The sequence below is a fragment of the Carassius carassius genome, chromosome 40 (genome assembly GCF_963082965.1).
Source record: "Carassius carassius chromosome 40, fCarCar2.1, whole genome shotgun sequence".
NCBI classification, from domain to species: domain Eukaryota; kingdom Metazoa; phylum Chordata; class Actinopteri; order Cypriniformes; family Cyprinidae; genus Carassius; species Carassius carassius.
Genome location: NC_081794.1, coordinates 8,998,332 through 9,023,597, shown reverse-complemented (window position 1 = coordinate 9,023,597; position 25,266 = coordinate 8,998,332). Strand labels below are relative to the sequence as shown.

Below are 25,266 nucleotides of genomic sequence, written 5' to 3'. Positions count from 1 at the left end.
TGTGGGCCAATTTAATGCTACTTGGTGTCTTAGCCAATCAGCAGACAGCAGTCAGACTCAGCAGAGGTCCTCTCATGAAAGAATACGGTTCCTTAAGTACAAACACTAGCCTACAGGTAGACTTCGACACATGATTTTTAATTCTTATTAAACTGTCGATATGATAATCCTAGAAAATCTTTTGGTGCTATAAAGTCCAAGAAAAGCTTCAAAGATTTAAACAAAAGCTTAGAATTAGAGTTTATTTGTATTTATTCAAAACATACGTAGCATTGCCACAGGAAATGAAAAAGAAATAAATAACAATGTGTTCTAGAAACAAAATAATACACATCTACATTGAAATGAAAATGATATAAAACAATACATTTTTGTTTTCCAAAATTATGGACAAATATGGGATTTAAATGAACAATGAAAATAAAGAAAGATGCATAAGCTATAATGATTTATAAACTAAAATGTGATTTTACAGCCAGCTTTTTAATCTCAAGAAGGGTAACAAATATCAAAAAACAAAACTAGAGGTTAAGGAGAACAAAAGACTCAAATAAAACCATAGAAAATTTACAACATTCACAGAAACATTAAGTGTAGAGAGAAATCAAGTGAAGATCCATATTTCTGCAATATGAGCTTCCACTTCCAAATTATCCTAAGAAAAGAAACAGAGGTATGAGTCGGAAAAAGTGCCACAATGCTGTTATTCATACGATTTAAGTTTTATTAATGTTAAATATACCTTGGTATTTATTTCCAAAGAAACCATTCAATTTGTATTTGCCTTCCTTTCCTGTTAAAAAGAATCAACTTTTAATGCACATAGTTTGGAAATTATGCTAAATTTAAATTTTTAGTTTGTTTTGTTTTGATAGAAAAAAGGCATTGAGGATTAAATTGTTGGAAAGTGTTAAGTAATGTGATAATTGATATTCCAATTGTTGCATATTTATAATAACGTGAATAATATTATTCTAAAAAATGAATAGTGTTTGATAGTCAAGCTGTTATCAATAGGCCAAATCAACACAATTTACAATGTGTAATCACAAGTGTGCATCTATTAGCATTATACCTGTCTGGGAGTTGCCCTGTGGGTGGAAGTGGAACTTGAGGTGCTGCTGGAGATGAATCTGTTGTGGTGGGGCTGGCTGCTGCTTTAGAGTGGGCAGCTCAGGGTGAGGGAATGTGGGTGAGAAGGGCACCTCAGAAACAGCAGACACATCAGAGACAGGGGCCAGGGAGGAACCATCAAGTGTGGTGTCAAATGAGGTGACAGCAGGGATGTGAGGAGCAGGGCCCACAGTGGCAACACCAGGGAAAGAAACAACTGCAGGGCAGTCAAGAAAGACAATTGGTAGAATGATTGGATTTGACATCTCTCAGTTTATTTGGAATAGAATAATATGGGGCAAGGGCTGGAAATTAATGGAAAATCAAGACAGACGGGCAAAAAAACTAAAACAAAAAATGAAGTCAGTAAATACTGAATGTATAACAGTCACAGAAACATTTCTTTTACCTTCTGCTTGTACTCTTCCATCAGTATAATCACCCGTTCCTTAAAGAGAAATGAAAGGAATATTTATATGCATATTCATACACTGCATTCCTGTAGATAAATTTAGTGTAAACAAATGCTTGTACCGTATTGGTTTATGGATTGTGCATTCACCTCTTCAGATCCTGGAGTATCAGGATGGGGTGGAACCCCTCCATCTCCTGAATAAAAAAAGATGTGAGTAAAAGCTTACTTGAATGTAGATAAACATATCTGAAAGAGCATAGACAAACATGACTAACCAAACTGGTCAATGGATTTGTGTCCATCAATCTCAGGACCTTGGTGCAAAGCCTCCAGGCTTCTGTTTTCTGTTTAAATGAGAAAAAAATGATGGAATGATTATAACTTTCATGAGTTTAAAATAAATACAAATGACCAATCTTGTATTTTCTTCATTAAACTATAGACAACAATATAATTACAACATATTATTTTAGTTTATAGTTATTGCTTGATTAACAATTAGTGTACTAAAAAGATTAACCATATACCTTCAACAGATTGACCATCAGTCACAGGGCCAAGGAGCTCATATGACACTGCTGGATTACCTGAAGGCCATGTAAACAAAGTCAGAATATCACGCATTATATACTGTATATTACATTGATATTAACATGGTCAGTACAAAAAATGATTAGCCTAACTCTGCTGTTTGACATGATTTACGTACAGAGGAATGATAAACAGGATCTTTAGACTAGTATGAATGAATAAAGAAAAAAAATGGCACCATATTTAGCAGATTTAGCATCGCCACTGAGACTAAGCGATTCTGGATTATACAAGGATTCTGGAGAACCTACAGAAAGTGGTGAGGAGGGACGTACATATCAGTACAGTATATATGATTTTTTTATATATATTGTTGGCATTGTCATGCAACTATCTGTTAAAGAAAAAGAAATAATAATTGGCTTTTACCATATTTCCCAGACATAGCATCAGGCCTGAGATCAAATGGCTGACCACCATAATGAAGACCCTTTTGTCCTGAGAGAGTATTACAGTAAAAATATTCACTTTTAGAATTTGTAGAAATAACAATTAAATAAATAAATAAATAAAAAATAATCACCATATTTTCCAGATGACTTGTCAGCACCATATCCAAGTGGCTGACCATTGTAGGGTAACCCTCCAAAGTCTAAAAAAATACAGAAACTCATATTTTAATATACCTTCAAAAACAGATACGCTGTATGATTAGTCAAAATACTTTTTTAACTCACCATATTTACCAGATGATTTGGCAACAGACTCTGGTAGAAGAGGTTGAGAGTTGTACGGTAAACTACCATATCCTATTTTGGGGTCAGAGTATTAGATAAAGAATTAAATAATATGTATTAAACAGCATTTTAGATAATGTTTTAATTTTTAATTTAACAACTACATACATTTTAGTGCAAACAAATAACAAATATGCTAGGGAAATATCAAAGAATTTAATGAAATCTTCACCGTGTTTTCCCAGTGCTTGAGGATTGTAGGGTTTAGCTCCATAGCGCTGTCCTTCATTACCTATAGAAAAGACACATAAATCAGTGTGTCCATTTAGGGCTACTGCTATGGTCAACATTAACCCTAAATATTACAATATGAAGATGAAAACATGCCATATTGTCCAGATGGGTTGGTTTGATATCCACTATGGGAACCAAATGGAAGTCCACCGATTCCTGAAAAAATAAACCTGCAGTTATGAAAACTTAGCAATTGACAATGTGCAGCAAATGGACACTATCTGATGAGTTCTTATGAAAGCAGCACATAGAATTGTTCTCAGACTAACCATATTTTGCCTGATATTTTCCCTTAGATCCGAATCCTATTGGCTGCCCACCGTGTGGTCCAGCTATCAGAATGCAAATGAATGAATGAAAAAAACAAACAAAAAAAACACTAAAAACACATTCAATTAGACAGGTAAATAAAACAATACCATTTTATCAAAAAGTCATATCATGGCATTGATATCTTTATGATTACGAATGTTTAGTATTTATTTGAAATCAAAACATGATAAAAGCATTAATATCCAAATTGTAAAAGTGTGGAACAAAATAACACTGGTTTGAATTATTATTGCACTTATAGGCTAAATCTCAGACTAGTGACACCTGAGCATATAAAGGCATCAGATGAAATATTTAATAAATGTACATGTGAATTGTGTCTGTGTCAACAAATGATTTAAGAAATATCCATGAAGTAGGGTATTCCTACCTGGCTTATTGAATTTGTTTCCATATCCTTCATAACCTGTAGAATAACGACAAAAACGTACTTTTAGACAAGTAGCTTGATCTCCAATTGTTTTTCAAAACAATAAAATAAACAAATAAATAAATTATAAAGCTGAAGCCAAATAATAAGTCATGTAAATTACAATAAAATATGTTTTGAAATAATTTACCTGCTTTGTACCCATTGTTAATGCCATGAGCTGGATAACCACCAATTCCTGCTCCAAAGCCCAGGGACAGAATTAAGACAATAATCTTATGCACAACATAAAGAAATGTAATATGTACTCTTTTTTTTTTTGTATAGGCATAAATAGTTATATAGCCCCCCCCCCACCCTTTGTGTCCTTTGTATTAAAATGCTATGTACTGGATGTATAGATGAACAGTTAATGTTTACTTTACTGCACCTGGTTGTGATGACACTTCTCCTTTTCCATTGGGGTACCCAGACCCTGCAAACCACATTTTTAGTTTTAGTCTGAATAAAAAATTAAGGAGTCAAAGCTAAGAGACTAAACTTTAAAATTATCTTATTTATATTTAATTGTGACTTTTAAACATAAAGCTTTTGGTAAGCATCACATGAGTTTTGTCAGTTTTTTTAATCATTTATATGACAAGTGGAAAAGAATTAGAGCTCACCAGGACTTGGAAGTTTAACCCATTGTCCATTAGGTCGTCCACCAGGTCCACAATCTAAAAAAATAATAATATATAAATTTCAACATTTCAATATTTTGTTATAAACCAAAACTTTATTTTGGGTCAAAATAGACCATACAATTTAAACATGATTTATTGTTATATAGATTAATTATTATTTATATATTACCAGGCTTTGAAGGTATAGCTCCCTGCACCTGTCCATTAGGTTGTCCTAGACCAATGAGTTCTGCAGAACACAAACAAGTTATAAATGGAAGATGCCTTAATATCACTAACAGAGTTCTTAAAATGTGAAGTGAAGACACACTTGCATAATGTATTGTTTGCAAAAAGTGTTTTATTTTTTTCTTTTAATTATTAAATCTCTCTACACTCTTAAAGATAAAGCTTCTTTATTTCCATCTGTGGTTCCACAAAGAACCTTTAAGATCAATGAAACTTTTCAATGCAGATTTATTTATTTTTAAAATGAGCAGTCAAATCTTTAAAGATCTGACGTTGCACTTTAGTGGTGGAAGGTAAACCAGCACATTGTACCAAATCAAAACTATAGAGGTTTACCAGGATTTGTTTTCGATGGATTCTTCATTTGAGTCAAAGCTGGGTTTGACTGAATCTTGGTTTGTTGCATCTCTGGAGTTATTTGAGGAACAGCTGCGTTTGGCACCAGAGGCACCTGTGAAGAAATACTGCCTTGTGGCGTAATTGGCTGTAGTATCACTGGATTGACGGTTTGTTCCTGTGACAGCACTTGTCCCTGCTCTAGTGTAGCTGTCTGTGATGTTTGAGGAGAATTTTTCTGAGGAATGGGAGCTGATTCTTGTGCAGGGATTGCTTGAGGGATTGCTGGTGCTGCTGGTTTTGAAGCTTTGTTTTGTGGAATTACAGGTATGGGCGGTTTATAAGCTTTACTAGGTTTATAAAATCCTGGACCTTGCATAAATGGCTTTGGAGCAGACTGAGGTCCCATAGAGTTGGGGTCTTTGCCCTGTTGAAGTGGTGCATTAAGATTTTGTCCTTTTGTTTGTTGCAGGACTGGTGGAAGGTCTTTAGTTTGTTGTGGAAGCAATCCTGTATTTGGCACACGCTCAGCTGGTAAAACACCCTTGGTGTTAGATGTTAGTGGGAGATGACTTGGTGCTTCAGGGCTTAAAATCTCCCCTTTAGGTCCTTTTCCACCGGGAAAACCCTCTTTCCCAACGGTTACAGGCATATATCCTAGAAGCCAAATACATTTTTACTACACACTTAATTCAATATGGCAAATTCACATGCAGAAACATATGTATTTCTGAATGATGGATTATAAAACTACTATTATTCGTGTCATGTGGAAGTAGAAAATAAAATTACTTAAAGTACTTTCAGTAATAATGATTTACCTGAATTAGCTGCTTTTAAGGTCTTTCTGACATACAGTACAGACCAAAAGTTTGGACAGACCTTCTCATTCAAAGAGTTTTCTTTATTTTCATGACTATGAAAATTGTAGAGTCACACTGAAGGCATCAAAACTATGAATTAACACATGTGGAATTATATACATAACAAAAAAGTGTGAAACAACTGAAAATATGTCATATTGTAGGTTCTTCAAAGTAGCCACCTTTTGCTTTGATTACTGCTTTGCACGACTTTTGGCATTCTATTGATGAGCTTCAAGAGGTAGTCACCTGAAATGGTTTTCACTTCACAGGTGTGCCCTGTCAGGTTTAATAAGTGTGATTTCTTGCCTTATAAATGGGGTTGGGACTATCAGTTGTGTTGTGCAGAAGTCAGGTGGATACACAGCTGATAGTCCTACTGAATAGACTGTTAGAATTTGTATTATGGCAAGAAAAAAGCAGCTAAGTACAGGAAACCGAGTGGCCATCATTACTTTAAGAAATGAAGGTCAGTCAGTCTGAAAAATTGGGAAAACTTTGAAAGTGTCCCCAAGTGCAGTCACAAAAACCATCAAGCGCTACAAAGAAACTGGCTCACATGCGGACCGCCCCAGGAAAGGAAGACCAAGAGTCACCTCTGCTGCAGAGGATAAGTTCATCCGAGTCACCAGCCTCAGAAATCGCAGGTTAACACCAGCTCAGATTAGAGACCAGGTCAATGGCACACGGAGTTCTAGCAGCAGACACATCTCTAGAACAACTGTTAAGAGGAGACTCTGTGAATCAGGCCTTCATGGTAGAATATCTGCTAGGAAACCACTGCTAAAGAAAGGCAACAAGCAGAAGAGACTTGTTTGGGCTAAAGAACACAAGGAATGGACATTAGACCAGTGGAAATCTGTGCTTTGGTCTGATGAGTCCAAATTTGAGATCTTTGGTTCCAACCACCGTGTCTTTGTGCGACGCAGAAAAGGTGAACGGATGGACTCTACGTGCCTGGTTCCCACTGTGAAGCATGGAGGAGGAGGTGTGGGGGTGTGGGGGTGCTTTGCTGGTGACACTGTTGGGGATTTATTCAAAATTGAAGGCATACTGAACCAGCATGGCTACCACAGCATCTTGCAGCGGCATGCTATTCCATCCGGTTTGCGTTTAGTTGGACCATCAATTATTTTTTCAACAGGACAATGACCCCAAACACACCTCCAGGCTGTGTAAGGGCTATTTGACCAAGAAGGAGAGTGATGGGGTGCTGCGCCAGATGACCTGGCCCCCACAGTCACCGGATCTGAACCCAATCGAGATGGTTTGGGGTGAGCTGGACCGCAGAGTGAAGACTTCAGGTGACTACCTCTTGAAGCTCATCAAGAGAATGCCAAGAGTGTGCAAAGCAGTAATCAAAGCAAAAGGTGGCTACTTTGAAGAACCTAGAATATGACATATTTTCAGTTGTTTCACAATTTTTTTGTTATGTATATAATTCCACATGTGTTCATTCATAGTTTTGATGCCTTCAGTCTGAATCTACAATTTTCATAGTCATGAAAATAAAGAAAACTCTTTGAATGAGAAGGTGTGTCCAAACTTTTGGTCTGTACTGTATGTCCAGGAACACCGTAACCTATAGATCATAAGAGTGTAGATATGACTGAAGGTTTTACATTAGATAATGTAAATCTAATGCAGTTATCCAAAAACAAACTTTAAAATTCTGTACACACTAGAAAAAAGGCAAAACATTAAAAATCATGAGGGACACAAGAGGTGACAACAGACATGCTTTAATGCTGAAAATCAACTCCTCCACTATGTTTATTAATCTAAATGAGGCTACATAACAATTGGAGTATTAAAACAAAATCAATTAACATGCAATAAAAGGTGTATATATTGTACATTATATCATACACTTGAAAATAGCTTTTAGAGTCGTTATGTGACCCTGAACCACAAAACCAGTCATAAGGGTACATTTTTTTAAATATATATCATATATCTTCTGAAATAATAAATAAGCATTGCAGTGATGTATGGTTTTTAAGATTGGACAAGATTTGCTTGAGATACAAATATTTGAAAATCTGGAATCTGAGGGTGCAAAAAAATTTAATACTGAGAAAATCACCTTTAAGTTGTCAAAATGAAGTTCTTAGCAATGCATATTACTAATCAAATATTAAGTTTTGTTATATTTACTGTAGGACATTTATAAAATATCTTAATGAAACATGATCTGTATTTAATATCCTAATGATTTGTGCTATAAAAGAATCTGTCATTTTGAGGCATACAATGTACAATATGGTTGGCTATTGCTTCAAATATACCCATGCTACTTATGACTGGTTTTGTTGTCCAGGGTCACATTTATGTTTTAAAATAATCACATGCTATTTACCAGGCTTGGCTCCTTGTCCATTTGAGGGTCCAGCTTTAGCACCATATCCTAAAGCAGAACCAACATACATTCAATTGATATGGAAAAAAATAAGACAAAGGAAATGAAAAATACACCAACTTTACCTGGTTTAGGTCCTTTGGTTCCTCTGTTGGGATAACCCATATTTTGAAGAAAAGAGCCTAATTATAGAAAAATACTTCAGATAAGTGTAATATCCACAGTTCTTTTCAGAATTCAGTATTATCCACAATGTAACAATTACACTTTAGAATTTAATTAATTTTAATGATAAAAAAGATGACATCCAATATATTACCTGTGTTAGGTTGCCTAGCTACTCCTCCATTAGCATATCCTCCATATCCTGAACAAAACCCCAAATCAGTTTAGAAGTGATTCAGTTAATTAAATCTACAATAAAGACGTTTAGTGCTTTACTCCTAATAAACAACTCCTCTACCAATTATAAACAGTATTAATCTAAATGAGGCTACACTACAGTTGGTGTATCAATATAGAATTCAGTTAATGTACATTCAATGGTGTGCATATAATTTTCACAATGGCTTGGCCTATCAAACTATATTTCAGATCCTCAAACTATATATTTTATATTTATATATTTTATAAGAGTAATCACATGTTATTTGCTATTTAGCTTGGCTCCTTGTCCATTTGAAAGTACAATTTTAGCACCGCATTCAGTGAAGAAGAATTCAAATGATATGGAAAAACAAGACCAAAATAATTCCACATGCATCAGCATTACACAGAATTTTTTTTTTTTTTTACCTGGTTTAGGTCCCTTGGTTCCGCCATTGGGATACCCCATATTTTGAGAAGATCCTAATTAGAGAAACATACTTTAGACCAGTGTAATATCCTGAGTTACTTTCAGAATTCAGTATTATCCACAATGTAATAATTACACTGTTGAAACAAATTTATGAAAGCTGGATAAAAAGCTGGTGACATCCAATGTACTACCTGTGTTAGGTTGCCTAGCTGCTCCTCCGTTAGCATATCCTCCATATCCTAAACAAAATCAATACCAAATCAGTTCAGAGGTGCTCTTTCACAGTACAGACTTTCAGTGTTTTACTCCTTATAAACAATTCATCCACCAATTATATAGATGGGGGCTACACTACAGATGGTGTATTAATATAGAATTCAATCAAGGTGCAATCAAAGGTGTGCATTTATCTTATATTTTACAGTGGCTTTAATGTGGCCTATCAAACTATATTTTAGAGCCCTAAACTATATGTTTTATAATCATATGATATTTAGCATTAGGCTTGGCTCCTTGCGCATTTGGAAGTCCAACTTTAACACCATTTTCATTGAAGACGACTGAACACACACACAGGATCCAAATGATATGGAAAAACTAGACAAAGGAAAAAGTAATACAGTATGCAGAAAATGTTCACCTGGTTTGGGTCCTTTGGTTCCCCCATTGGGATACCCCATATTTTGAAGGTAAGAGCCTTATTAGAGAAAAATACTTTATGAACTGAGAACAAAAATATCCCACAAATATTTTTCACAAAGTTGGTGACATCAAATATATTACCTGTATTAGGTTGCTTAACAACACCTCCGTTAGCATAACCTCCATATCCTGAACAAAATCAATCCCAAATCAGCCCAGAGGTGCTCCAGTTACTTCCGTTTACAATACAGACCCTGTTTTACCCCATTAAAGAACGTGTCCACCCATAATCTACATTATTAATATAAAAAGAGCTACACTACAGTTGGTGTATTAACACAGAATTCAATAAATGTGCAAAGATAGTCATATTTAATATTTAATCTGTACTTCTCTGTATTTTGTGCTCTACTGTTAGTATTATCTATATGCACTTATGGTCTGATGCAATTTAAATTCTCTGTATGTATGTGCTGTACATGTGGAAGAATTGACAGTAAAGCAGACTTTGAAGATGTGTGTATAGTATATCCTAGCCTATATTTTACAGTTGACTTGTATGTGGCATATGAAAATGTGGCCAGAAACTATATGTTTTATAAAAGTAAAGATCACATGCTATTTACCATTAGGCTTGGCTCCTTGTCCATTTGAGGGTCCAGCTTTAGCACCATATCCTTTAAATCAGACGAAACAAATAAGATTTAAATATGGAAAAATAAGATAAAGGAAAACACACCATGCAATCCACACATACACACAGTTGTATATATAGTTTATGGGGAAAAAACTATATATATATATATATATATATATATATATATATATATATATATATATATATAACCATTTGGTTTGGATTTACCTGGTTTAGGGCCCTTGGTTCCACCATTGGGATACCCCATATTTTGAAGAGAAGAGCCTAATAAGAGAAAAATACTTTTGACTATATACACTTCTTTTCAGAATTCGGTACTTCCAATATTGTAATAATTGCACTCTAGAATCAAATATACAAAATTCCTTGTGACATCCAATATATTAAGGTAGTATTAGGTTTCTTAGCTGCACCTCCATTAGGATATCCTCCATATTCTGAACAAAACCAATCCCAAATCAATTTAGTGGTGCTCCAGTTACTTTGTTTTACAATATAGGAATTTTAATACTTCACCCTTACTAAACAACTCCTCCACCAATAATACAGATTATCAAACTGGGGCTGCACTACATTTGGCATATTAATGCAGAATTCAATTAATGTGCAATTAAAGATATGTTTATATCATGTAGTTATATCATGTGGCTTTGAATGCAGCATGTTAAACCTGATGTTAGTTAGTGACAAAAATTATGTTCTATAATAGTAATAATCACATGCTATTTACCATTAGGCTTGGCCTCTTGTACTTTTGAGGATCCAGCTTTAGCACCATATCCTTTTGAAGAAGAACCAATACAAACAAGATTCAAATGACATGGAAAAATTAGACAAAGGAAAAAGAAATACACACCCATTACACACACAGAAAGTTTACCAGGTTTAGGTCCTTTGGTTCCCCCATTGGGATACCCCATATTTCGAAGAGAAGAGCCTAATTAGAAAAAAAATACTTTATGAACTGATAAACCAAAATTCCACAGATTTTCTAACATGTAGCAGGTCATTATACTATAAAAAAAGAAAAAGAAAACATCCTGTAAGTTTCAGAACTCAAAACATCTTACTGAAACCAGCCTAAATGTCAGCTTGTGGAACTCTATGATGTAATAGTGTGGCTAAACTCCACCTCCACCAAAGAGAGTTGTCATCTTCGATAGTACTTTGTCATATTAAGCACATAAAAACAGTGTCATTCGTGCTGCATATATCCAAATAAGTAACATTAATCGACTATAATCAAATCACATTAAAACACATTTAATGACATTTTAATCAATTAATCACATTACTCCCATATTACAACACTTCCATTAGTTTCCGGTTAAATACCATATTAAATTTAAAATACTTCTCCTTAAGTACAAGGTACTCAATCTGGCTCTTTCATACTTATCTGACCTTTTTTCATATTTACACTCCTACTTGTACTGTAAGATAATCTTCTGTACTCGCTCTTGTTCTCCCTCAAATTCACAAAACTTCTATGGGGTCTCGAGCCTTTATTCATGCAGCTCATTATTTATGGAACATGTTACCACTACATTTTTCGAAACAGTGAAAGTCTTATTGTTAAGGATGTAGGTTGGCCTCTATTCACCAATTGTTGATGTTTGTAAATGCCGCAAATAAAGAAGTTGTTGTCGGCCGCTTCAGAGTTCCTGCTGCCGATGGGAATAGCATCCATGAAAATGGCCTGAGGGTGAAATTGGTTCTCTAGGAACCACCATGCCGGCTAGTTCCTTGAACTAAGTTCCTAGAACTACGCAGTGCGAAAGTGCTTTATGAATACCATTGTAGCCAGTGTTCTACCATTGTCCCAGCTGTCCATTAATAAAATCTTTAGAGATCTACTCAACCATTATGCAGTGTACAATATTGATATTCTTGTTTATCTGCAGTCCAAGGAAGAACATGTACAGCATATCTTATACAGTGCTTATTCATTTACTTAACCAGTTGTATGTTAAGGAATAGAAAAGCGAGTTTCTCAGCACTGCCACCACCACATTCCTGGCCTACAACATCAGTCAAAAATGAGTGAATATAGACCAAACCAAAGTAAAAGCTTCACAGATTGGCCAATTCCCAAAGTTGTCAAGGAACTCCAAAGTTTTCTTGGTCTTTAAATTTTTACGAAAGATTCATCAGAGATTGCAGCACCATTGCATCTCTTAAACCTTTCTTCTCAAGACTATTTGCGTGACAGCCCCAATACTCAAACATCCAGGTTCTCCTTCTGATTGTGGCACTGGAGCAGTTTTCTCTCAGAGTTATGGTACTTCAGGTAAACATCCACCTTGTGCTTTCTTTTCCAGGAAGCTTTCCCTTGTCAAATTACACTAGAGTGTTGGCAATAACGATCTTTTGTCCAACAAGAATATGTTAGAAGAATGGCACTGGTCGAAAGTAGCTTACCACCCATTCTAGATGATCACAGAACATAATACATTAGAGGCTATCTAGCCTGGGAGATCCTGGATTCAAGAGGAGAGGAAACCAGATACAATACCAAATGTATTTGGGGGGGGGGGGGGGGGTGGGTGTAGGGTCCAGAGGTTTGATCATGGCTTGAAGCCAATGACATTTTGAATCCATCACACATTAGAGACCACATCATCGATACCATCCATATCATCTGGCATCCAGACCTAATGGACATCCTAGCAAAAGAACACCAGGAAGTGTTCGTAGGAAGAGATTCTGCAACATCTAGTTATGAACCATACATCCAGTCAACATAGAGAGGTATCACCTGAAGTCTAGTTCAGTTTATCTTCAGGGTTCATGTGTTATAATTCTTAATTCTGTAATCTGGATAGTTTGTTTTGTATTATCTTTTCTTTTCAATACACAGCAATGTGCAGTCAAAGGTGTGCGTATATCATATTTTTCAGTGGTTTTGAACATGGCCTATTCAAACAGATTTTAGAGCTAACTATGTTTTATGTTATACTAAAAAAAAACTTTTATAGTAATGTTTTATAATAGTAATAATTACATGATATTTACCATTAGGAATGGCTCCTTGTCCATTTGAGTATCCAGCTTTAGCACCATATGCTGTAATGCAAACCCAACACATAAGATTTGAAATCAGACAAAGGAAAATGAAATACACAACATAAAAATTACACAAAAAGTTTACCTGTCTTAGGACCCTTGGGTCCACCACTGGGATACCCCATATTTTGAAGAGAAGAGCCTTATTAAAGAAAAGAAAAACATTTAAAACCTGTTAATATATATATATATATATATATATATATATATATATATATATATATATATATATATATATACAGGTCCTTCTCAAAAAATTAGCATATTGTGATAAAGTTCATTATTTTCCATAATGTAATGATAAAAATTAAACTTTCATATATTTCATTCATTCATTGCACACCAACTGAAATATTTCAGGTCTTTTATTGTTTTAATACTGATGATTTTGGCATACAGCTCATGAAAACCCAAAATTCCTATCTCAAAAAAATTAGCATATCATGAAAAGGTTCTCTAAACGAGCTATTAACCTAATCATCTGAATCAACTAATTAACTCCAAACACCTGCAAAAGATTCCTGAGGCTTTTAAAAACTCCCAGCCTGGTTCATTACTCAAAACCGCAATCATGGATAAGACTGCCGACCTGACTGCTGTCCAGAAGGCCATCATTGACACCCTCAAGCGAGAGGGTAAGACACAGAAAGAAATTTCTAAACGAATAGGCTGTTCCCAGAGTGCTGTATCAAGGCACCTCATTGGGAAGTCTGTGGGAAGGAAAAAGTGGGTCAAAAAACGCTGCACAACGAGAAGAGGTGACCGGACCCTGAGGAAGATTGTGGAGAAGGACCGATTCCAGACCTTGGGGGACCTGCGGAAGCAGTGGACTGAGTCTGGAGTAGAAACATCCAGAGCCACCGTGCACAGGCGTGTGCAGGAAATGGGCTACAGGTGCCGCATTCCCCAGGTCAAGCCACTTTGGGCTACAGAGAAGCAGCACTGGACTGTTGCTCAGTGGTCCAAAGTACTTTTTTCGGATGAAAGCAAATTTTGCATGTCATTCGGAAAGCAAGGTGCCAGAGTCTGGAGGAAGACTGGGGAGAAGGAAATGCCAAAATGCCTGAAGTCCAGTGTCAAGTACCCACAGTCAGTGATGGTTTGGGGTGCCATGTCAGCTGCTGGTGTTGGTCCACTGTGTTTTATCAAGGGCAGGGTCAATACAGCTAGCTATCAGGAGATTTTGGAGCACTTCATGCTTCCATCTGCTGAAAAACTTTATGGAGATGAAGATTTCGTTTTTCAGCACGACCTGGCACCTGCTCACAGTGCCAAAACCACTGGTAAATGGTTTACTGACCATGGTATTACTGTGCTCAATTGGCCTGCCAAATCTCCTGACCTGAACCCCATAGAGAATCTGTGGGATATTGTGAAGAGAAAGTTGAGAGACGCAAGACCCAACACTCTGGATGAGCTTAAAGCCGATATCGAAGCATCCTGGGCCCAGTGTTGTGCATGAACGCGTTCAATGAACGACGTTCACTGAACGACGTTCACTGAACGCGTTCATATTTTTGCCGAACGCTGAACTGAACGAATCACTTTTCATACAATGAACGTGAACGAGAGCGGCGGTCACTCTGGCAGGAATGAACAGCACGCGCAGTTCACGTTCACGCTCATTTGAAAAGTCAGGTTTTACCAGGGCTTAATTTGAGCCGGAACATGTTCCGTCACCTCCGACATTGGATCCGGCACCTCCTGTGTCACTAAAATTAATTGCCTAAATGAAAAAAAAAATTACTGTTTGTGTAGTGTTCAATGTTTGTGACACATGACTTGCGCGCTTGTTGTACTAGTTGAGATTGCTGTTAGCCTCGATCGTTTCACGCAGGGGAAAAATGTCAAAAAGACAGGAAAGTTTGCTTAACTTTTTCAAATACGCTGGACAGTCAGATCCCAAACAAGCAAAAATCGTTTCCGCTGATCAAAAAGGAGACCACGGTGGACACAGTAGCCTAGTATCGATATCTCGTTATTTCGACATAATAAGGGGACATTCTAATCTGCATTAAGCCACATTAAGCATTCTTATAGTGGTTTTCTATGGGAGGAAAATGCTTAACCGTTCATATTATGGGCTCATCTGATTTTTTGTACATAGCATAGCCTATTTGTTAGGATTTTAGTATCATAATGATTATGCTAATAAATGCACGCACAATTATCCGTGAACTTGATTTGAACAAATGCCTTTCAACTTGTGTGTGCATAATTCAGAATTAAATTAATGTGCAGAAATTTGTATAAATAGAGAGTAGGCTATGTAGGCATACTATACTGTTGTAGCCATTAAAAAAAGCGCGTTTCATATTTGTAAAAATATTATAATGTTATTTTTTTTTCCCATTTATGAGTTGAATTTAACAAATGAACGTGAACTAGTTCATTTTTAGATATTTGAGCTTAGTTCATTTAAAAAAAAAATGAACTATGAACATGAACTAGTTCATTATCATCTGTGTGAACTGAACTTTGAGCTAGTTCTTTTTAAGTATGAACTGGCACAACACTGCCTGGGCCTCCATAACACCTCAGCAGTGCCACAGGCTGATTGCCTCCATGCCACGCCGCATTGAAGCAGTCATTTCTGCAAAAGGATTCCCGACCAAGTATTGAGTGCATAACTGAACATAATTATTTGAAGGTTGACTTTTTTGTATTAAAAACACTTTTCTTTTATTGGTCGGATGAAATATGCAAATTTTTTGAGATAGGAATTTTGGGTTTTCATGAGCTGTATGCCAAAATCATCAGTATTAAAACAATAAAAGACCTGAAATATTTCAGTTGGTGTGCAATGAATCTAAAATATATGAAAGTTTAATTTGTATCATTACATTATGGAAAATAATGAACTTTATCACATTATGCTAATTTTTTGAGAAGGACCTGTATGTATGTATGTATGTATTGCAGTGGCTTTGAAGGTGGCATATCCAAGCAGATTTTAAAGATTTTAAATTTAGTTATTTTTGAAATAACCATATCCTTTAAATCAGACCCAACACATAAGATTCAAATTATACTTTATAAATTATAAATTATAAGAAAAAATTACATAACACCATATGCACTGCACACAGAAAAAAGTTTACCTGGTTTAGGTCCCTTGGTTCCACCATTGTGATACCCCATATTTTGAAGAGAAGAGCCTAAATAGGGAAACATACTTTAGATTTGTGTAACAACCTCAATTCAGTATTATCCACACTGTAATAATTTCACTGTGTAATCACATTTATTTCAACATCTAACATGTTACCTGTATTAGGTTGCTTAGCTCCATTAGCATATCCTCCATATCCTAACCAAAACCAATCCCAAGTCAGTTTATAAGTGCAGTTTACAATACAGAGAAAGTAGCAGAAGGAAGTTGACTAAATAGAATTATTATGTACCTTGTTGTGCCTTGGTCCCCCCACCATTGGTGTATCCTGCAGCGATGCCATATCCTGTAAGTCAGAGGAAAAATTATTTTTCATTCAAACCAGGGCCCTGTTCTTCATACCTCACTAAATACATTATATGAAATGTCAGACCTTCTAGCGTGAGTTACGTAATCAGATTACTTTTTAAAAAGTAACTAGTAATGTAACATTAATTTTTAATTTAGAAGGAAATATCCAAGTTACGTATATAGTAATGCATTTTTTTTAGGGAGTAACGCAATAATGTAATGCATTACTTTTAAAAGTACCCCACTAACCAATCCCTGTATTGACTTCTGTGATAACATTTTCTTTTATATCTGGCAATAGTATTATATAAATAATTTAAAATGAGATTTCATAAAAAAATGCTACATACAGAGAGAATTTACCTCCAGATTTTGTCCCTTGTCCCTTGTCAGCTGCTGACCCAGCGCCATACATATAAACATAGTCAACAAAACACTGTTAATGTAAATATAGTGCAAATACCAATGTGGTTAAAGGATTGTTATACATGTCTACATCTCTTTAGCAATATAAAATGATATTATTAAATGATAAAATCGCCATATTTTGTATTAGATTATCCACTAAAATATGTAAATCATCAGTATTTCTAAAATCTAAACCTTTACATTTCATTACACTGAACAACAAACTGCTCTTTTTAATAAGATTACAGTGATTTTTAGACAATAAAAATATAGCTGCAAAAATATTTGTCAGTGTTCCTGTAGCTCAATTGGTAGAGCTTTGCTTATCAAGCGTAAGGTTGGGGGTTCGATTCCCTGGTAACCCATGATAGGTACAAATTTATAACCTGAATGCACAGTAAGTCACTTTGGATAAAAGCGTCTGCTAAATGCATAAGTTTTAATTTAATTTTTAATTTTGGAATTACTGGGACTTCTGCATTCTGAGTTCTGGGCAGGCCATAAACGCATTATGGTCAGGAGTCTGGCTTGACCATTCCAAAATATATATTTTTTTCTATTGTCAGACACATGAGATGAAATAAATTGCTGTGCTTTTCATGAAAATCTTTATTGTGCATGAAAATCATCTTGATTCTCTGGGTTTTAGCCATTTGTCAGGTGGTCTATGTGTAATACTGCCAAACTAATTTAGAATGGGGCTCAAAAGAGAAAAAATGGTTTGAAAACTTGTACAGCTGTCAGGGTTTTGCACTGTCCCTTTTTAATTTTATGTTTGTTTCTTGTGTCTAATGTCAGCACATGGTCTTGTTAGTTATTTTCTCGGCCCCGTGTTCTTTTAGCCCCTCCTCGTTTCCTCTTTACCACACCCTCTTGTTACCCTAGTTGGTCTAATTGTGCTCACCTGTCCCTCATATATTTTCCTCCCTATTTATAGTGCACCTTTCCCTTTTGTGTTTGCTGGTCCATGGTCATTCTCACCCCCTTTGTCTTTGGCTGAATATGTGTCTGTGTCTCTCTGTCTGGTTGGTCTTGTCCCCTTGTTTTGTCTAGTCCTTGTAATTCCATGTTCTTGTCTTGCTCCTTGTTTTAGTAATTTGTTTGTTCTTGCCTTTGGCTTTTCCATCCATCCATCTTCTACCGCTTATCCGGGGCCGGGTCGCGGGGGCAGCAGTCTAAGCAGAGAACCCCAGACTTCCCTCTCCCTAGACACTTCCTCCAGCTCTTCTGGGGGGACACCGAGGCGTTCCCAGGCCGGCCGGGAGACATAGTCTCTCCAGCGTGTCCTAGGTCTCCCCCGGGGTCTCCTCCCAGTGGGACGCGCCCGGAACACCTTCCCGGGAAGGCGTCCAGGAGGCATCCGGAACAGATGCCCGAGCCACCTCAGCTGACCCCTCTCGATGTGGAGGAGCAGCGGCTCTACTCTGAGCTCCTCCCGGGTGACTGAGCTTCTCACCCTATCTCTAAGGGATCGCCCAGCCACCCTGCGGAGAAAGCACATTTCGGCCGCCTGTATCCGGGATCTTGTCCTTTCGGTCATGACCCAAAGCTCATGACCATAGGTGAGAGTAGGAACGTAGATTGACCGGTAAATCGAGAGCTTCGCCTTGCGGCTCAGCTCTTTCTTCACCACGACAGACCGGTACATCGACCGCATTACTGCAGAAGCTGCACCGATCCGTCTGTCAATCTCCCGTTCCATCCTTCCCTCACTCGTGAACAAGACCCCAAGATATTTAAACTCCTCCACTTGAGGCAGGAACTCTCCACCAACCTGAAGTGGGCAAGCCACCCTTTTCCGACTGAGGACCATGGCCTCGGATTTGGAGGTGCTGATTCTCATCCCAGCTGCTACACACTCGGCTGAAAACCGTCCCAGTGCATGCTGAAGGTCCTGGCTTGATGAGGCCAACACGACAACATCATCCGCAAAGAGCAGAGACGAAATCGTGTTGTCACCAAACCTCACCCCCTCCGGCCCCTGGCTGCACCTAGAAATTCTGTCCATAAAAATCATGAACAGAACCAGCGACAAAGGGCAGCCCTGCCGGAGTCCAACACGCACCGGGAACAAGTCTGACTTACGGCTGGCAATGCGAACCAAGCTCCTGCTCTGGTCGTACAGGGACCGGATAGCCCTTAGCAAAGGGCCCCGGACCCCATACTCCCGGAGCACCCTCCACAGGCCGCCGCGAGGCACACAGTCGAATGCCTTCTCCAAATCCACAAAGCACATGTGGACTGGTTGGGCAAACTCCCATGAACCCTCCAGCACCCTGTAGAGGGTATAGAGCTGGTCCAGTGTTCCACGGCCTGGATGAAAACCACAATGTTCCTCCTGAATCCGAGGTTCTACTATCAGCCGGATTCTCCTCTCCAGTACCCTGGCATAGACTTTCCCAGGGAGGCTGAGAAGTGTGATCCCCCTGTAGTTGGAACACACCCTCCGGTCCCCCTTCTTAAAAAGAGGGACCACCACCCCGGTCTGCCATCCCAGAGGCACCGTCCCCGACTGCCACGCGATGCTGCAGAGGCGTGTCAGCCAAGACAGCCCCACAACATCCAGAGACTTGAGGTACTCAGGGCGGATCTCATCCACCCCCGGTGCCTTGCCACCGAGGAGTTTCTTGACTACCTCGGTGACTTCAGCTTGGGTGATGGACGAGTCCACATCTGAGCCCTCAGCCTCTGCTTCCTCAATGGAAGAAGTGACAGCGGGATTAAGGAGATCCTCGAAGTATTCCTTCCACCGTCCAACGACATCCCCAGTTGAGGTCAACAGCTCCCCACCTCTACTGTAAACAGCGTTGTTAGGGCACTGCTTCCCTCTCCTGAGGCGCCGGACGGTTTGCCAGAATCTCTTCGAGGCTGACCGATAGTCCTTCTCCATGGCCTCACCGAACTCCTCCCAGGCCCGAGTTTTTGCCTCCACAACCACCCGGGCTGTAGTCCGCTTGGCCTGCCGGTACCTGTCAGCTGCCTCTGGAGTCCCACAAGCCAACCAGGCCCGATAGGACTCCTTCTTCAGCTTGACGGCATCCCTTACTTCCGGCACCCCTTACTTCCGAGCGGCCGCTTCGACAATGGAGGTGGAGAACATGGTCCACTCGGACTCAATATCTCCAGCCTCCCTCGGGATCCGGTCGAAGCTCTGCCGGAGGTGGGAGTTGAAGATCTCTCTGACAGGAGACTCGGCCAAACGTTCCCAGCAGACCCTCACAGTACGTTTGGGTCTGCCGAGTCTGTCCAGCTTCCTCCCCCGGCCTTTGGCTTTTATTTGTAATATTTTAGTTTTTCTAACCTTGAGTCTTGGTTTTGTTTGATTATTCTGAGTTGGTTAAATTTGTAATTTCTTACTTTGTTACTTTTATATTGGTCTGGTTTTCCTTGTCTTGAGTTTTATTTTTGTTTTTTTGTGGAGCTTTGTCCTGTCTTGTGTTCGAGTTCCTGACCTGTCCCCATGTGTCCTGCCCTGGTTCTACTAGCCTGGCATCTGGTCTGTCTTCAGAGTCAGTGGTCGAGTTTCTGAGCTCTGCTCTATGGTGCCTTGTGTGGCCTTTTCTATCAGCCTGGTCTTGCTGCCCCCTCTGTTGCCCAAGTATTCTGCCAGTTGTATCCTGAAGCCTTCCCAGTGGCCTTCCCTAGCTGTTCCTGTCTATTGTGTCCCTGTTGTGGTATCTATTGTGCACTTCACTACCTCTTGTATCTGTCTTGTCAATAAAACCTTGTTATCTCTCACTGCAATTGGTTCCTCCCTACCAGATCCCTGACAACAGCTAGTTAATGTAAACTAATATGCCTTTCTTACACCGGATTAAAAATAATAGATGTTACAAATGACTGCATACTATTCATAAAAACTGTGAACAATTGTAACATTTCCACAAATTCAAAAATATTGTAATATGATTGTAAAAGTTAGTTGGTGTGTACAAATGTTCCTACTTTGGTGGTGTAACTTATTTGGTTTGTGATATTTTTTTTCCAAAGTCTCCCAAATTCTGCAGAGATTTACCAACTGTGTTCTACAGAAGAAATAAAGTTAAAATGGATAGACTTTTTTTTTTTTTTTTGGTGAACTACTACAAAGAACATTTAACAGACTAACCTAGACCAACTCCTTTCTGGTGATGAGCACCCATTAAATTGCTGTAGCCTTCGGAAAACATTAAACAGACAATTTTAGTGAAAGTAAATACAAAATGGCACAAATGGTGTTTGTACACATTGAACATTTACAACAATTTGAACAAGAACATTTTACGTACAAATCTATACTATAACACACTAACTTGACATTAAACTCACCCCCATAAGATGGAGCTCTGTAGCCATTACCATTTCCATAACCTGGAAAGATTTAGTATAATTAGATAAATAAGTGATAGCCACGTCATAAAAAGAACAGGCTTTTAAGTCTGTAATACAGTGTTTTGAAATCCTAAACTATATAAATGAACATACAAAGGGTATTTTTTATATTTTTTGAGGAGAAAAAAAATCTAAATGGCCAATTATGCTTTATTATTTAATAAAAATAGTTTTGGTGTACATTAGATCACATACCTCCCCTCTGCTTCAATGCATGTTGGTTCATCATTCCCATGCCTGTTCCACCTGATAACAATCAAATATGTTAAAATAGAAAATGTATGATTATTTGATTATGTGCATATTCTACAAGCAAAGTAAACTCATACCATACGGGGGACGACCTCCGTATCCAGGCTTATTTTGTGCACCCCCATATGCACCTGAGATACAGCACACAGGTGTATGATGATTCAAATTTTAAGATGCGATTCACTAAATGATATTGTACATTACATACTACATGGTGTGGTTGCTTTTCTGTAGCAGGACTTACCTGTACCTTTGTTAACAGGATAACCTGATAAAGAAAAAAAAAAAAAGCTTTCAAGTTAAGAATTATCTTTCATTATCCATCCAGGAAAATCATTGCCACAAGAAATCTATAAAATAAATAAATATTCTTACAACAAATAAAACTGCTGTACATGCACAGAAATATGCTAAATATAAAAATACTTTAACAAAGCTAAATAAAATAATTTGTGGATAAAAAACAATGATTTATTTGATCACATTTCATTGTTAATATTTAATGAGTGAACTAAGATGGGTTTTATGCAGAGCACTTGGTAAAAACTGAGGTATATGTATTAACATGTTTTTTGAGAAGAACTGAATACTTTAAATTTATTTTTAAGGTAAAGAAGAAATAAAATCAGTACAAAAGATCAAAAATCATTCTCGCTCACCATTTCCTTTCATATTTGCTGAGTTGCTATTTGGACCCAAACCATAATCTGAAAATAAATAAGTAAATAAATAAATAAAAATAAACAGTTTTATTGCGCTATGTATTCCTCCAAGATGAACATTCGCACCAATACCAGAAAATCAAATGACAAATTTCATGATTATTATTAAAAAAAGAAAAAAAAAGAAAAGAAAAGATAAAAAGTTCCAAATAACAGTTATTCATCAGCAAAGAAAGATCCACGATACCTTTAGGTGACATTTGTGCTGCACCACCATTTGGATTTTGAGGTTTGTACCCTTAAATAACAATGAATATAAATAAATAAAAACAAAATAATAATAAATAAATAAATCCTGTCAGTGGATAACCTACTGTACACAATAAACTTCAATTTATTGAATATAGAATTGACAGAATCACAAAACTCAAAATAAAAAATATAAATATAGCTGAGGGTTATGGACTCTCCATTGTTGATTAAGAATGTATTCAGACACATATTTGTCAACGTTCAATACAGCATTGCTATATACAATAACTATAAAATGCTTTATACCCTTTAAAAAGCTGCACAACATACTGCATATATTATTAAATATTATATATATATATATATATATATATATATATATATATATATATATATAAATAAAGTTGCCACATTCAGAAACAGACAATGCCTCAATGAACACAATATTTTACCTGTTGTCATAAACATATATATTACACACCTCTGTGCATATGTGCCAGGGATTTCTGAATCTTAATAAGAAACTAGTCTGATTCAAAGGTTTATGTGACCAATATTTTCCTTATATACAGATTATTTACAATCTATACCATTTCTTTTGATTTTAACAAAAATGTATAAAGACAGTAATGGTGTCTGAAGTCATTCCCTATCCCCCTTTATACTGCACTATATATCAAATGTCTATCATTTTGTGGTGATGTCTGAATTCTAATTTGGTGTTTCATGAACCTGTCCTGAAGAAACCAGTACGCAATTGCAGACACAGCTCTGGGGCATTTCTCATTTCCTAAACTGTGCGTCCGCATTTCCTTGCTTCTCTGTCTTCAAGCCTGTGAGCCAGGAGTCAATTAAATTCTGCCATGATGTACATATCAGTTCCTCATAATCTAACTGAACCATGAAGAGCCAAGGATTTAGGACAGAGAAAAATGAATTGAAATCCAAACAAATTTCATGCACCAAGAATTCCTGAATGAATAAATAAACCTAGACGTCATCACGATTGGTTTAGTGTTTTTACAGAAATCACTACAATAAAAAAAAATGGTTTAATTTGTTAATATTGAGTTCACTTACACCCTTACTAATTTTACACAATTTTACAGTTCTTGGAAGTGATTTTACAAAATTAAACTGACATTACCATATTTTAATTTTTTTCATTTAAATAACCGTTTCTTCTTTTTTCCCTTTTTAAGTTATGTACATTAGGTATAATGTAATTTGGTATATCAACAATATTCCAGTTAATGAAATTTTTTTAACTGTAAATTTAAGATCAATCTGCTACTAAACTACCGTTTTTGAAATTCTTATGAAACGCTTATATCACTGTAACGATGCTGGCTACGAGTAGGTTTACAAAATGACAATCCAGTTAAAAAAAAAAAATAATACATTTGAACATATTGCTACCATCACAACTCATCTACGGTATGCATACTATATCCACATGCATTAAGTTACAACATTAAGTTAGTAGTTTTTCTGGTAATTTCTGGACAGTGTTGAATCTCTGCTAACATCTCAGAAGTCAAAGGTGGTGCTCTACACCATGGACAACATAAGAGCTTGTGTCTCAACAACTTGAGGGAAAAACTCCGCTTAAAAAGTACTACACACAAATCCCAGAACAGATTTATGAGCATTGTTTTCTTATCAGCATGCTTACCTGTGCCGCCCTGAAGTGTTACGTTTGTCATCCAGAGCAATAACATCATTCTTAGAAGCATCCATCTAAACATTGTAGATATACCTAGAGGGGAAAAACCAGGAAAACAGAAAGACAAACACAACCCAAGCTAATGTGCACAGGGAACAGGTCATAGACAGAAGATGCACAAGTTGTCCACTGGGTTTTTAAACCATTTTTTGAACAGTGGCACCTCCTTGTAAGGGTCATCCAAAAAAAAAAAAAAAAAAAAAAAAAAAAAAAAAAAAAAAGAGAGAGACCAGCGTTCATTTCCCTTCGCAGGGGCCCCATAAAACTTTATGTACCTTACCACATGTGCTAAATAGCTGAAGTGTAGATATTGACTGAGACATGCTGATTTGATATTAGTTTTAGAGAGGCAGACAGACAGTTAATTATTGATTGATTATTAAGATGAAGCTAAAGCAAGTACTGACATGGTCACGATATTTTTTAATATGTGAATGTTAAACAGAGCAAAAATACATTCATCCCAACAGCAGGTCACTCTACGCTATTCAAATAAACCTTCATATCTGCACTAGCTAGTGAAAAGACTTATGTCTGGCACGGAGTTTGAAGAGACGCTGTTTATAGGTTTGACTGCAGACATAGAATTAAACCATGCAGCTTACAGTCAGACACTATGTAAACTATGAGTCTTGCCACTCAAACACTAATACACTTGAAACACAATGCACAAACACACAGGGCACAGTCAATAACATTACA

The 25,266-nt window shown here is 37.1% G+C and overlaps 1 protein-coding gene across 1 annotated transcript; it reads right to left on the bottom strand.

Annotated features, from left to right (window-relative positions):
• Window positions 1-215: 215 nt before the first annotated feature.
• Window positions 216-24,708, bottom strand: cmn (calymmin). The gene is made up of 47 exons (XM_059531604.1): window positions 24,514-24,708; window positions 22,834-22,884; window positions 22,584-22,631; window positions 22,169-22,192; window positions 22,002-22,055; window positions 21,868-21,918; window positions 21,610-21,651; window positions 21,410-21,457; window positions 17,257-17,289; window positions 16,835-16,888; window positions 16,699-16,740; window positions 16,532-16,588; window positions 13,380-13,430; window positions 11,245-11,301; window positions 11,095-11,145; window positions 10,572-10,628; window positions 10,333-10,383; window positions 9,848-9,895; window positions 9,705-9,761; window positions 9,256-9,303; window positions 9,061-9,114; window positions 8,585-8,632; window positions 8,391-8,447; window positions 8,266-8,313; window positions 7,776-7,809; window positions 7,470-7,488; window positions 5,865-5,898; window positions 5,044-5,700; window positions 4,649-4,708; window positions 4,459-4,512; window positions 4,224-4,268; window positions 3,984-4,031; window positions 3,794-3,829; window positions 3,360-3,422; window positions 3,184-3,246; window positions 3,029-3,088; window positions 2,797-2,868; window positions 2,643-2,711; window positions 2,489-2,557; window positions 2,298-2,366; window positions 2,056-2,115; window positions 1,804-1,872; window positions 1,648-1,722; window positions 1,523-1,561; window positions 1,076-1,330; window positions 743-793; window positions 216-655 (listed from the first exon to the last, which is right to left on the bottom strand). The coding sequence occupies exons 1-47, from the start codon at window positions 24,584-24,586 to the stop codon at window positions 651-653; spliced, it is 3,210 nt and encodes a 1,069-aa protein (XP_059387587.1). The 5' UTR covers window positions 24,587-24,708; the 3' UTR covers window positions 216-650.
• Between the last annotated feature and the right edge of the window lie 558 nt (window positions 24,709-25,266).

Excerpts from the sequence above, each read along its gene's own strand:
- cmn (XM_059531604.1), bottom strand. The coding sequence starts at position 24,586 with ATGTTTAGATGGATGCTTCTAAGAATGATGTTATTGCTCTGGATGACA. Across the intron at positions 9,115-9,255 it reads AGCTAGGCAACCTAACACAG|GATCTTCTCAAAATATGGGG; the intron begins GTAGTACATTGG and ends TTCTCTAATTAG. Across the intron at positions 4,709-5,043 it reads TCCATCGAAAACAAATCCTG|AACTCATTGGTCTAGGACAA; the intron begins GTAAACCTCTAT and ends TGTGTTCTGCAG.